The 15,374-nt window shown below is 38.1% G+C and overlaps 1 protein-coding gene across 1 annotated transcript in view; it reads right to left on the bottom strand.

The window, feature by feature from the left end:
* FGGY (FGGY carbohydrate kinase domain containing) overlaps positions 1–15,374 on the bottom strand; it is a gene marked incomplete at its 3' end in the record, with an annotated part of 102,359 nt that overhangs the window by 44,034 nt on the left and 42,951 nt on the right. Inside the window, exon 6 of the mRNA XM_010169484.1 lies at positions 2,738–2,866. Within this exon, the coding sequence (XP_010167786.1) occupies positions 2,738–2,866 (129 nt within the window). The remainder of the gene's footprint in view (positions 1–2,737; positions 2,867–15,374) is intronic.

The following is a 15,374-nucleotide window of genomic DNA, read 5'->3' as shown; positions in this document are numbered from 1 at the left end:
CATAATGGGTATCAGATGGACTGAGTCAGGAGTCATAGAAGACCTCCACAGACATACATATTACATAATTCTTTATCTTTACCTTATTTTACTCAAAACTTTGAAGTCTTCATAAACTTCAGGAATCTGTCCAGCAAAAACAGACTTTATATCCAGCCAAAAGGAAATCTGAACAGTGCGTCAAAAGTTATTAACACTGAAAACAACATGTCCATCATGTCATTTTGGTTTAGCCTGCAGGACATGAAAGAGCCCTTTTTGTTACTCTGCTGTTACAGACTATTTTTACAACAATCAGCAGAATGTGTTCAATAATAAGAATAATGATATCCATTGGATGATGCTGTCCCACAAACTAATGCTTACTAACTTGCAAGTCATATCCTTCAAACAGATTGTAAACCTCCCCAGTTCAATACAGATCACAGCAGAGTTAGCACCAATACACACATCAGTACCTTTTGAAAAGTTTTACATCAACTAGAAAAGTTACTTATTTCCAATATTTTAACATCTTAATTCAATGTTTCAAAAATCTCTTCTCCATTTTCTTCTGTGCTTACTTTATCATTATTAAAAGATTAATATGCTTTAGTGCATCACCATCCTTAATATCTTTTAACTAGAACACAGTTTCACTTCCTAGTTCTATTATCCGTGTTCTCCCTTTGCTTTTCTATTTTTCCTTCGCGATGTTCAGCTCTGTATGCTACACACAGTAGGTTAAACTAGACTAAGATTCTCGTTATCAACAGATATGGATGAAGGAGAGCTATCCAGTATTTGAGATGTAGCCACATTATTCATTCTTTTTACATAACATTTGCACTCTCCAGCTCTCCTTTTGCTCCTGCTGTCTCTTTTGCTACCCAATTGTTTTCCTTTTTACTGTCTTTTCTACTAGTTTCCCTACCAATATATTACCTTTCCCAAATTTAAGAAGGATGAGTTCCATCTTAAATCTTCCCCTTTTCCCAGACTCTACCCAGTTATTGTGTGATCAGCATGCAGGTTCTCCCACTGTGTTACTGACTCTTCCCTCTCTAATATGTCTCTCCCTCTCTAACAATAACTTATATATTTCTTTATTTTCTCCTGGCAATGATTTCAGTAGTCTGCTAGTGTTTGTGGTGCCATCTGGGAAAACATATTCTGATAAACAGGACTAGCATAAGCAGACTGGCTCTATCCACTGAATGTTACTCTGTTGGATGCCAGTAGCTATATATTTCTAATAGTAGAGTTTCTTTACAGAAGACAATACCAAACAAATAACTCTTTATACGTCTTTAAATTCATTTATTTCAGCACATGAAATTTACTGTGCAAACTTTTTGTGCTCTGAATCCACTACTCACATAATGATGCCAATTAAAAGAGGACCCTTCACTGTCATTTTTACGGGCTCTGTGACAATCCAGTGAGTTCATTATTTCAGGCCAGCTTATTAATACATCTTTTTCAAGAACATGGGCACAGGGTTTTAAATACATTTCTATGCAATTAGGATACTAATTGACACAAACTGATTTTTAAGTAAGTCACAATAGGAACATAACACATGTACGACTGTGACACTAAAACTCAGTCTTCCTTTTTTGCAGCTGGATCTCTATCTAATCCTTCTGAGGTAGTAAGAAAAGCAACCTACATTATTACCTAACCTCATCAGAAACAATTATCAGAAGCAAAGTAAATGGACTTAAACAACAAAAATTTCCCAGCCACAACTTCTAGAATAAAAAATTAGATTTAAAACACCAAAAAATATTTGAAACAAAACTAGTATTCTAGCAGCTAATCATATTTCATTTAGATCTAGAGAAAAAAACTCTGATGAGCAATAGATTTCCATTGAAGAGTACTGTTTCAATAACACTGAAACTTTCTGAGGTAAGACTTTTTTCTAAACTATCAGACTAAAAAACCCTCAATTTCCTGCTTAAAAAAGTTATGGTGAATCACTTTGTTATTGACTGTATTTAGATAAGGCCAAACAGCATAGTAAGAAATGAAACCATTGAGCCTCACCAAATATATTTCAACACAGTTGAAACTGGGCCTATCAGAATATTGTGCTGGAAAAGAAAAAAATCCTAAGCATCAGGCCTCCACTCCAGTTGTGGATAAAAAGTCAAAGTTGCAGAAGGGGAATGCTGTGCAGTGGCCAGTTCCCCCTCTATTTTTCTTTGCTAGTTTAGATACACAGCATTTACATAGTGGATACAGCATTTTTGGTACCTATCCCACATTGTGCTAGCATAAATGTATGTGAAAAAGTCTCTATTGCATTATTTAAACAAAGCATGAATCGCTTCTAAAACTAAGGAAGACTATGAACAAGTCTCAGACATGAGACTTCTCCCTTAGAATGTTAATTTTTGACTTTTCTTGCCTATCCCCAAAGTTTTGAGCAAGAGAAGATGCAAGCTCTCAGCACACTGGCATGCCAACACAACAGTGTTTCAGTTCAGGAATTCAAAGTGGAACTAGCAGAAGTTAACAAACAATTTGGAAATCCAGTTGAAAAGAAATAAACAGTGATAGCCCCTTTTCTATAAACAGATATTCAATATTAGCAGTTATTGTGAGGCTGTTTTTATTTTAGTTATGCTATTTCATAAGAATAGCATCAGAGCAAATTGCTGGATACAAAACAGACTGTGAGAAAAATGGCTTTCTAAAATTAATTCAATACATTCCTGTTTCCAAGAATAGTAAATATATGACTGAGTACCTAGTCCTCCAGCATGTGCATCAATGAGAGATGCTGCTACTGCAATCCCTTCAGGGAGACCGAGATCTTTTGCAGCTTCTGGCGTTAGACCTTTTCCAACAGACTCTCCAGGAGACAAGACGTGGTTTCCTGGGCAGACACAAGAAAAACCAAACACCTGTCAATTTACTAAACAGAAAAACAAATGTGTATGTTATTACAAGAACTCCCTTCCTCTGCCTCAAGATAGTGTGGTATATTTAAAACAAAAAGGTGCATCAAAGAACTCTGTCATCTGATTAAGAAGTAACTTTCATTATCTGTCTGTATATTAAACACAACCACGCTAGATCAGGCTGTGCCATTGCATTTAAAAGTTCAAAAGTATTCAATGTCCTACCTAGCCACAGAGAAAGATTCCACCACAAGCAATTAAATCCTGCTTGGCATCTTTCCAAGAGATACGAAATACTTATGCAGAAATCCCAAGTCCTTGCAGTAGTTACTGACTGGGCTGCATGCAGCCATTCTCTGTGCATGTGAACAAGATTCAGCTCAGGTTAAAAAAAATATATTTTTTTTTTTTTTTTCTTTTCACTTCCATTCTCTCAAGCAATTTCTACTGGGAATAAGGTGGCTATAGTAACAGAACTCTGGAAGATAACTGTCTTGAGCAGCAAATTCCTCCTATTGCAGCTGTATTTCCTCACAGGCTTCAACAATCTGGTTTTGAGCCTTCACTGGCCTTATGAAGAACATTATGGTCACCCCAAACACAAGCAATGCAACCCTCCCTCCCCAGTCCTGCCACCAGGGAGCCTGCATTGGTCTCCACTACAATAATGCACATTTAGTTTTGTCTAGCGAAAAGAAAAGAGATTGTTTCAATAATTAAAACATGCTGATAGAGACTGCTCAGAGCTCAGAAGAACAAATCTAGATTCATTAAACTTTCAGAATTTAAGGACACCACATCCCCAACAGCCTCCTCCTTGGCTGCTGAGTATAATCCCAGCTGAAGCAATGAGCCTGACAGCTGCTGGAACCGCACACACTTCTCTATTTATCTAAAGATTTGGTGGGTGAGAGGCAGTGAAAGGCACAGTGGGAGCTCCCATATACCTCCCTGACAATACCATGGCTTTAAGTCAGAAACTTTGTGCTCATTTAATAGTACGTATCCATAGTGTTTACTCAGTTCAACAAATCTTCTGGGTAAAGTTGACAAAACTCCTTTTTAAAATTAAACAAGCCTATTTTCACAGTCAAGTCTATTGAGGATGTTACCCCTAAAGCATGTTCTGATGTGTAAAAAGGAAGTAAAACATCCTCCACAATAGAGATTAATTAAGAGGAACGGCATAACATAAAACATCAGCAACACACTAATGCTCATGAGTGTAATCTTCTAGAAACACAGTTATATTATCTTACTGTTAGATGAAAAGAAGGTTATGATATTAAATTCACAGGTGGAAAAAGGGTCTTCAGTTAACAGCCACACCACTGCCTCTGAAACGCTGGGCCGAATCTTATACTGGTAATTTAAAACAAGAATGTATATCTAAAATTTGCACTTGACTGCGTTTAATTTGTGGCAGTAACCAAAACTCACTATTTCCACCATCCCAGTAGCTTATACAGAAGGAATTAACGATATTAAACTATCACCTCACAGGAAAAAAAATTTAAAAATCTCTATTTTATTAATTCTTAGGGTAAAGCCAAAATATTTCATTAGCTTTTTCAAGAGGTGTATCTTTAGCAATTTTTTCCCCAATAAGTCGGATAGCAGGATGTTTCTCTTTAAGAGAACTTTTGTATCACCTTTCTGTTTTTACAAGACATCAGAGAATAATACCAGTAAAACAAAGTCTGCTTCTCCTGTCATTCAAAGACCCTGCAGGTGGAAGGAAGTTCAAAACAGTTCATGCAGCTATAACCACATCTTTTTCTTCGGAATCGTCCGCCTGACCTGAAAGCACACAAATATCTTGTATACACAGCACAAGATGAAATTAATCTGAAATAAAACCTCTTTCCAGGCACTCAGTTCCATGGTTGGCTTGTTTATACCAGTTATACTGGTCAAACATTTTAGTGTGTAATTATTAAGTTGTTAAACTCCATTTTAGAGATCAGGGTTACTACGAGACAGTATTTTTTCCTACCTGCTTCTCAGTTACTGTATTTCTAGTAAATAAGCACTAAGGGAGCAATTTTAGAGATAAAGATAATCCTCTCTCCTACAGCAAGAGTAGTGAATGATCCTACAGATTCCTTTGGTACTAGTTATATGAATGATGAGCGGCACTGCTGTCCCTCATGGGCATAAAGTGTGTGAGAATGTGTAGGGATGGGTTTCTTGTGATTTGAAGACGCAGCATAAAAATCTTGCCTTAAAAAAAAAATAAAAATTCATTAAGAGTAGAGTATGCCCTGTCTGTTTTAAGACTCAAGGTGAACAGTTACTCCTTGACAGAAAGCACTTCCTGACAACGTGGGAAGCGCCAGCAGTCAGAAGTCATCAAGGGGAGTCTCCTAGGTCACCCAACAGCAGGGACAGCAGAAAAGAGGTGTCAGCAAGTGAGTGCAGTAAGGAGAAGATACTGACTCTGCCCCTCCACTTCACCTTCCCAGTTTTAGAAATCAATGAAAGCTCAGCTACACCCACATGGTATGTTCACAAGGAGCTCTGTAAAAGGGAAGAAGCAGACTCTTCATGGGCACTCGTCATCATGGAAGTGGCCTCCTCACCCACACAAGTGTGCATAAGTAGGTGTGGAATGGGGAGCCTTGACTGAACCACATAGGTAGAGACTTGCAAAGGGAATTGTAATTCTTATGCTTTTCACTGAAAAACTAAAAAACTCAGCTAAGCATCAGTATGCTTAGAATCCATAGGTATAAAGCTAAGAAATTATAAAATAAAAAACACACAAAGCAACCAAAGAGGAGCCACAATGAAAAAGTAAAACAATTGAAATAGCTTATACAGACTGGGAAAGAGGGAACAGATTCTTACTTGAACAAAACACAGTGGCTTTAGAAGTCAAGGGACAGTTCCTATAAAAATAAACGTATTCTACAACCACACACCAGCATTTCAAGGGCAGGTGCTGCCCCCCTTAAATCAGACCTGTCAGGGAAAGAAGCTGTCAGGGAGGGAGGAAGGGAAATGAGAGCTGCCTGCACAGAGAGGCGGGCAGTGAGGATTTCAGAGGGCTGCAGAAAAGTCTTCTCAAGGCTCCTGCCAAAGTCAATGTATCGAGTCTTTTGTTTACAGCAGTCTCCTGTGCAAGTCATTTACCTTTGCTATAATGACTTCCAAACTGAGACCTAACCAAACCAAACAAACCCAGAATGGCTGAAGCTGGAGAACTTTCTGTTTCACATTCACACAGCTGTTTCACTAATGCAGCGCCTTCATCCACAACCTTTTCATTCCCTACGAGACAGGCTATTTCTAGCTATTTTTTTCCCCTATAAAGCAGCGAGTTTACAAAAGGAAAAAGCTGTCTGAATCTCTTCCTCCTCTTTTATCCTTCTTCGAGGACTAATGTTAGAATTCGCTATGATCAGGTTTTGTTTAAAGAATTTATGTGGTACCAAAGACCCTCTACCTTTTTAGGCGGTTACCACAGCAACCAGCTATTTACCAGACGCAACACACAAGGCAGACAATACATCTTCAGTCAACTTCAGTAATCAAAATTCACTGTACTGCCTTACTAATATTTAACAGAACTAGGTATTTTAGGATGTAGACTTTTTTAAAAACAACCAAAGCAGAGCGCAGCAGGGGGCCCAGCTGACTCAACCATGATCTACTCACCGAGAACAGCTTTTCATCTATCATGCAGAACGTGGCTGCATTTCATATGCATTTCTATTTGACCATATAAATGCATAAAAGGAAGAAAATTAAAAGGAGATGTCCCTTGTCTTCGCTAACTCGCCACAAGGAAACTTGAACTTGGATATATCAATCTGTTGCTGAAATCCTAGTAAGCTCAGAAAGAAACTCAACCAAAGGGTACATCCTGTCTCCATTTTACAGCCTCCCGCCAAATGGACCATCTAAATGCTTTTTAATTTAAAAGACAACACAAAAACCAGATATCCTGTTAACTGAGCGATATATAACGTGCATCGAAGAAGTTATCTAGTTAAAAAAAACGGTGCTAAATGAGCATCAAAGGCAACAGGAGCTTATTAAAAAGAAGCACCATCCATTCAAATGGATCTCATAATAAGCAGTGTAAGGGATTTTCCCCCTCAATGCTTGTTCACTACAAAATCTTCAATTTTTGTGTTTTATAATAATTGTCACAATGCCAAAAGTCTGGGATATGCAAGGAATCTGAATAATTAATATTATAACTCTTCTGATACATCGTCCCAATGCTACCTTACATGCAGTACATTACCAAATAACCCTCTCAATTACATACAATACTCACATTATACTGAGATATGTTCTACAATTTTTAACCTAGTTGATTAACAAAAATAGCACCAAGAAGGAAGTAGGATAATGATGCGGACTATAAAATTATAATATTAATTTTTTCTTAGGACTGAATGCATAGTGGTTAAAGGGCATTAGAAACAGTCAGATTTGGGGCTTTTTTAACCTGGAAATACCCTCCATAAAATTTCCTGGTTGGCAGCTAAAAACTTCAGAATTTTCATTCAGGGAAACCAAAACAAATTGTGATATTATAGGCCGGCTTATTTAAAAGTGAGAAAAACAGTTGGTTAAACAAAATCACTTTGGCTTTCTTCAGTTCAAAATTCATCTCTGTCTATGTGAGCTGCCACAGTAGCTTGAGGCAAATCTAATTTGGGTCCTTTCCATCCCACTCTCCCATACAGCTTATGCCTTTGGCTGAACTACATCTCAACTACCTAACATGTAATTACTTCAGGCAGACATATTAGGTTGCTAAATACTGGCAAAAGCAAGCAACTTATGTGCAGGCAGATCCTGATTCATTAAGCTGAAAAGTAAATTGGTCTGCAGACCATAGGTGCCTACTTCAACAAAGACTACTGCCTGCTTGTCCAAATGAAAGGGAGCTACTTCATGTATAAATTATAAGCTTTCCTGGTAGAAGTCCAAAAGAAAAAGGAAAAAAAAAAAAGCATTCTGCATCATTGGATCATTAGGCATGTACACTGACGGACGTGACTGAGTTTTCATGACGAGGTTTCAGTGAAACAGTGCAGAACGAACACCTCTTGCAATGCACGGTTCACTACTCACTGTGCTGACATGCACATGGGTACACACTGTGTACACTTGGATGTCCTACTAGATGCAATGAATTTGCACCCAAACTCAGCTACCTGATCTCAAGTTTTTTGCTTGCAAACAATAATTTCAGTAGGCTGATAATTTTTAGATTCCTGGCATTTACAGTACAATATTCCTAATAGTCTCTCTAAATAAAAAGATGATCAATGTAGATGACAAGACTACTGCTATACTTTCAGAGCTGCAAGTAATCAGACTTTGGTTTGGTATAGCACATCACTAAGATTGTACAGGCATTTTAGCTTGTATTAATTATGGATTATTACTTATAGAATCATAGAATCATAGAATGGTTTGGGTTGGAAGGGACCTTAAAGCTCATCCAGTTCCAACCCCCCTGCCATCAGCAGGGACACCTTCCACTAGACCAGGTTGCTCAAAGCCTCATCCAGCCTGGCCTTCAACACTTCCAGGGAGGAGCAGCCACAGCTTCTCTGGGCAACCTGGGCCAGTGTCTGACCACCCTCACAGTGAAGAACTTCTTCCTAATATCTAATCTAAACCTCCCCTCTTTCAGCTTAAACACATTTCCCCTTGTTTTGCCATTAACAAAACTTAACATACTTAACATAATGCTTTTTATTACTGGCTTTTTAAAAATAATTTGCATGATAGCAACACCTCATTGAAAAAAACAATGACTCGTTTTTCAAAACCAAAAGGAATGACAGACCAAAAATAACCTGATCAGTTACTGAAAGGATGCTTTTGAATCTTTCAGCTAAGCTTCTGATACCTGCACAATCTTATTCCCCACCACATTCACACAGTATCCAGTTCTAATACCTGTACCGAGAAGATACTGATGCGTTATAAAGAGTTCAGAAATGAGTCAGGAAAGCAATTACCAGGACTGAGTTTATGACAGTTCACATAAGAGTTTTGGTGAAAAACCTCAAGCAGTTCAGTGTTTTCCTTTAGTGCAGAAAATTTCAGTCTGTGCAGGTCAGGCATGTCACTACAGTCTGCCAGACAGGAATAGGAAGTTAAAGTTCAGATGAAAAATAAAGTGTATTCTTTAATTAATTCATTAATTTTGAGAAATGACAGCAACTAACAATCAAGAACCTTTAAGTCTGAAGTGGGCTCTCCATAACAGGAAATTATAAAATCAAGATTGGTTCTAAGATACACTTTAAACTACTTAAGCATTAATTTTAGGGAGTCCAACAGCCTCTGACTTGGAGGAAGTCAGCAAATTGTTTGAAATAGTTCTGGTTTTGTGAATCCTGACTCATAAAGCAGACATCAGGGCTTTAAAAGCTATCCCAGCATGAGGCTTAAGCAAAAAAAAAGAAGAACAAATCAGGACCAGGGAGAGGAAGAGTCAGGTAAAAAGAAGAAATGACCAAGAACTTTTCTGAGAAACGCTTTTTTTCCCTTTTCTTTTTTAAGAACTGCATGAAAAATAAGAAAGAAGGATAATATTTGAGAAATTTAAATATTAAACAATCACAACAGGCTCAAAGTCTGCTCAAAGCTTCTCCTATGACTTTTAGAAACAGAAATTCAAAGAAAAAGCTCCTAGTTTTCATACTAGCAAGAAAAAGTTCACAAGTCCACAATGCTGCCAGAGTTGAAGAAAATACAATTCCCCACGCAGACAGAGCCTAAGACCAGAACTGTAGAAGTGGAAAACGGGAAATTTATTATTATTAATTATTATTTTTATTTTTTGAAAGCTCTAAGCTTCTACTATTAGTTGCCTAAGCTATGTTGGAGCCTGGGGATGAAAGAACACCAGAGTACTCCTCACTTCTTGCAACAGAGAGAAGGGAGAAGTGGAAAGGCACCATCTGCCAGCAGGACTCAACCTGATGATAAGCAGGGTGAATGATGGTTCCTTTCCTTACAGTGAAAATAGAATGGATAATGTCACCCAGGAAACACTGTGAAGAAACCTGAGCTACCCAAGTTTAGCCCAGTCTATTAAAGAACAGTTATTGGAAAGAGGAAGAATATATCAGGTTGGAGAAATTGGCTGGCAGGACACTCGTGAAATTCAAGAAAGAGAAGGCAAAGTTCTGCACATGAGGCAGAAGGACCCCATGCACCAGGACGGACTTGTGGTTGACTAGCAGCTTGGTAGTAAAGGACTGTGAAGTTTAGTGGACACCATGTTGAACAGGAGTCAGGGACATGCCCTTGCAGTACAGGTGGCCAACAGCCTCCTGGACTGCATGAGGAAGAGTGCTAAGAGCAGGCCAAGGGAGATGATCCTTGCTCCCTGCTCAGGAGGCCACATCTGGAGAGCTGTGGTTTATACTGGGCTCCCCAGGAACAGGCTGCCCAGGTAGATTTTGGAGTCTAAATCCTTAGAAATACTCATAACTCAAGTTAACGCAGCCCTGAGCAACCTGCTGTAGGTGACCTTGCTTTGAGCAAGGGGAGCTGGACTAGATAATTTCCAGAGGTCCCTTCTAACCTCAACTGTTCATGTGATTCAGTGATCTCATGATGGAAAAAATACAAAATAAAATGACAATCACAGGAACCTGTAGCTTTTCTGAGGAAAATTCTAACTTCTTACTGCTGATTCATATATTATGAAATAATGCCTCATGCTTTGAGGAAGGAGACACCCTAAAAGCTCTTTGCACTGTGCCAGTTTTAGCTCCTTTGCAGTTGCTACAGCTCTTGGATGGACTGAAATGACAGGAAGCCAGAAAAATCTTAGCATATTTGGAACACTCTTCAGTTGTAAATTCCATGGATTTTGACAGCACGTAATCATGAACCCTCTGATTCATCCTTTTAATTTTGTTTGAAATTGTAACATGTAACATATTTATTGGGGATAGCAAAAGACCAGAGAAAGACAGATAAAGGGACCTCATAATTAAGAGAATCCTTTAATTTATTATTTTTTATTTATTTATTTATTCTCTACCATTTGCAAAGTACAGTGTTTAAAGCTCTTTGTTACAATCAAGTTTTTTGAAGAACTGGCAACTACAAGCTGACCTGAAAAAAAAAAATTGTCATCCCTTTCTCTCAGTCATCAAGGAAATTCCTCATATATTCCAGAGCATCTGGCATCAAAGGCCTTGGAAGAGATAGAAACTGGCAGAACTAATGGATTGACCATTCCCTTCACAGCTGCTGTAGCATAAGTTAATATTTACTGTATTCTCCCACCCTGGACTGAATCTTCCATTTCCAGTCTAAATGTAAATAAATAAGTAGAACATCCAAGTATTAAAACTGACTACTTCTGACAAAATACAAAAGCTAAGCGGACTCTATACAAAGTGTAACAAGTGAGGTATACAACACCATTATCTTTTTTAGTTTTGTGTGTGGAAGTAGACACTGCCAGATGCAAAAAAGTAACTATTAACATAACATGTTCACGAATAAACAGCCTGCTGCTTTGTCACTTGTTTCAATGCCTAAAGGAACACAGGGCTCCACCTGCCTTTGAAAACCCAGCATACTGCAAAGCCGGTGAGAATGACAGCAGGTACCAAGCAAGGGTTGTTGTCCAAGTGTTGGGTTTTTTTATTACCCATTTATGAATAAGTACTACAAATGAAAGAGCATTAGAAAAGAACATCCAGTCTTAAAATTCTACAGATCCTTCTTTGCAGGCCTCTCAAAAATGATATATACAAGTGCCCAGGTACATGAAAATATCAAGCTCCCAGTCCCCAAAGTCCTGGAATTAAGGGAAGAATTAAGGACAAGAGATTGCAAAGCGTTAGGGCTGTACACTAAAGCACAGTCAGAGTGCTGGAACAGAGAGGGTGACACTGTTGTACTGATGCACGGGAGTAAAGATCACCGACCATAAATGCACTTTACAGTCAAGTCAAACCCTTCATAATTGAAAATACAGTGCCAAAATTTAAAAACACAAATAATAATAAAAAAAAAAATCAGAAGAAATCCTACTGGAGACAGATTGAGGCAATCTGTAGAAAATGGGAAGCATTCTTCTTGAAGGTAGCTAAAAAGGATGAGTGGGTAAAAAGATCTAGAGTGGGATTTAAGTAAAGAAATGTATAAGGATCAGAGGGTGCTCCACCATCACCTGCAAAGTCAAAATCAAACATGAAAGAATTCTACCAGTCTTAAGCTAAAACAAACTAAGCAAAGCTATAGCTTTAGAGTTATGAAATAGAGAACTACTGCTTGAAGACAAGACAAAACTCTGATCTCCATATTATCTAGTCATATGAAAGTTAAAGGGGAAAAAAATCCAAGTAATTTTAAGAGTTTATCATTTTGTGAACAGAATTGATGATGGTTGTCTACAAAACCCTATCTGCTGGTATCACAAGCTGTCTGTGCAAGAGTTACTTTCAATAGCATAATAATTTTGAGTACTCAAAGTTCAAGGCAAGCACTGAATTTCCTTAAAACTTGTGAGATTTAAACAATCCAAATACTTTTCTCCGTTTTGCCCCATATGCTCCTAAAGATCCCATATGTATGAGCTGTGTATTTATCCACTTTTGAGGATGTGACTGTAAGTTTCTAGTCAGGAAAAGCTGGGAAGTGGGTTTATTAAGTTCTTATCATGTTGAAGGTCTATATTTCCAAGTATGAAGCTTACTTTTCCAAAAAATACTTCATTAAAATCAGCGCGCTGCTCCATCACAGATGAAAGTAGGTGACAAATGCCCCTTTACAAAAGACAGCATTTTAGCCTTCAACACATGATCTACGAGAACAATAAAAGCTATTCTGCAGTACCTGCAATGCTCTCTCGAAAAAAGGGCAGCATTTTTAACCAAAAAAAGACCTGGCATAAAATATTACCATTCAATAAAAAATCATTATTTGGTCCCTTAAGTAGCCCCTGAAGTAGAGAGCTGTGGTGAAAATTTATCAAGCATTTTCCTCCAAATGGAATATACGCTTCAGTGCCCTAAGAGGTCTACAGTACATGAAATTTTAACGGAATTGTTAATGTCTTTCTAGGTTTTACAATACCACAAAGAGATACTCATCACGTGCTTTCACCACAGCAGATAAATGCTAATGCCTGTAGTACAACACTTTCATAGTGGCTTTGAATACAAGCCATCTTCTGCTCTCTTGGTGGGCAAATTAATGGGATCAATAAATTCTGTAGTATCTCCAGATAACATTCTTTACCTTCATGAACGTGATCAGTAAATTCACGATGTACAGAAGGGACCACAACTTATGTAGATTCCCTGAAAGGTTAGTTTGCTCTGAGAAATGTAAAATGTCAAAGGCCTGGGAATTTTCAGATGTGAACTCACGCCTTGATGTGGGAAAGATTTGTGGAAGATTCTAAAGGTCAGATGTGAGGGTCTCCCTTATCAACAAGGTCATTTGTTAAGTTAAACTGAAACTAAGAGAAGTGAAAACTACCTGGAACCACAAGCACCACTCCAATTACAGTAAATATCTTTTTAAAGGGCAAGACATATTAAAAGTGATGTTTAAAAGTGTATTTATCAGAATAAAGAAATATGCACATTAAAGAAGTTGCTCTCAGGTAATTTTCATAAATATTTCCAGTGTCCTGAAAGTTAAAGCTACTTCAAAAAAACCATCTAGTCATAACTATTCATCTGTAGTTCCCTCTTATTAGAAACAATAATGATTTCACTGGAGATTAAAAAAACCCAAACACATAGGTTTTCTGCCCATTTTAAACTGGTAAGCTATGTATTTACTTTTGCTACAGTAAGAAAATTTTGCTAATTTTATCCTGTGACATTTTGCTTTGTTTCAAAAGAAATGATGATTCAGAGCCTGCTAATCTTTTACGAGTGATAATGTGAGAAAGATACTATTCTCTCTCTTTAGAAGGGGAACGTGCAGGCATTAAAATACATCCTTGTATTTGAGCTAAACAAAGTTTAAGCAGACATACACAGACTTGGACAAGCTTGAGAACAGAAAAGGAAATTCCACTAGAATTACTTCAGACTTGTTAGGTTTTTGGTTTTGTTTTCACTTTAGGAGGAGTTTTTGACCACGTACAATCTGCCTTCACACTACTCCTACCCAGGTTATCTGGCAATTTTGAGTTCCTGAATCTGCAAGCCAGCTAACTCTACTGCTTTGAATTCTTTTCTGTCAGCTGTAGCACACTATGATGTGCCTCCTGGAAGCACACACTCTGTTAGTCCATATGAGTTACTTAAATTGCCTTCCTTTTGTGTAACGTGCTGAGGTTAACGGCAGCTGAGACTGTTCACTTACAGGACAGCACCCTGAAGCGGTATTACAAACACAGCCAGAGTTGAGTCTCTGCAAGGTGTGATCATGTGTTTGTTGTGCTCAGGGTAGTGTTTGTGGGCTCCTGGGAGGAGGTCTATGCAGTGATGGTGCCTTGCCACCAATGCTCACACCTTGGAAGTTGGTAGGAAGGAGTCTTCCACTATACAAGACCATTCCAGCTGCAGTTTGACCAGTGCTGCTCCAGTGACTGAACAGCACTTTCCTGGCAGGTGGATCTACATTAGCCTGATTAATTTAAATTAAGTACAGGAAAGCTGAGCTTCCAGAGTGCTCTTCCCAAGTCCCACAACACTGAACACTCACTAAAACAAGCAACCCCCCCCAGACTTTCACAGGAACAATGATATCATTCCCATTGTCCCATGTACAGGGACACTGATAAGATTAGGGGTGGCAGTAAGCAAAGAACTTCCACAGCACACAGCATAGAGTAGCTTCAGGGTAGGGAGTGAGTTGCTTTGTTTCAGTGTCTTTTTGTCTCCTTCTGAAGCTAAACCCTTCGAAGAGACACCAACAGGCACAGTTTAGAAGATAAATTAAAGGAATGAAGGAGTAGTTACTATCTGGTTTCCACATTTGTACACAGAGCTCCTTACTCCCTCTTCTTAAACATGTGAACAAAGGTCAGTGTCCTGCTTTTTTTGTGATTTTATCACACAGTTAAATATAATGAATGTAACACCTTCCTTTTTAAAAAAGGCAAGGTTAGACAAATGGTCATGGAAATAAGCATTTATTTATTCTACCTAAGGCCAGGTTTCAGCATTATTATGCAAAACAAAGAAGTGTTTTATACTTTGGATACACCTAAGGTAATCAGCCCAAGAATCTGAAAACCAAAGTATTTTTCAAGGTGAGTAAAAGTATGTGCTCTTCAGAAGCTTTAAGTTCTAGCCTACCCTCTGGTGCAATTCTGGAGGTCAGATTCTGCTTCTCCAGTTCCAGCCAAGATGCACCCAAGTATTCTATGGTTTATTTCTTGAAAATCATTGCAATTGCCCAGGGAACAAGACACTTTCCTCATAAACTCTGTAAAACATTTTTGTCTTGCAAGAAACACCTATCAACAGAAGTTAATTTACTGATTTATTTTGTAAACATTGTGTTTTAACA

Source organism: Antrostomus carolinensis, unplaced genomic scaffold (genome assembly GCF_000700745.2).
Source record: "Antrostomus carolinensis isolate BGI_N321 unplaced genomic scaffold, ASM70074v2 scaffold19146, whole genome shotgun sequence".
Lineage (NCBI taxonomy): Eukaryota > Metazoa > Chordata > Aves > Caprimulgiformes > Caprimulgidae > Antrostomus > Antrostomus carolinensis.
The sequence above is the reverse complement of the archived record's forward strand: the minus strand, read 5'-3'. Positions and strand labels throughout refer to the sequence as shown.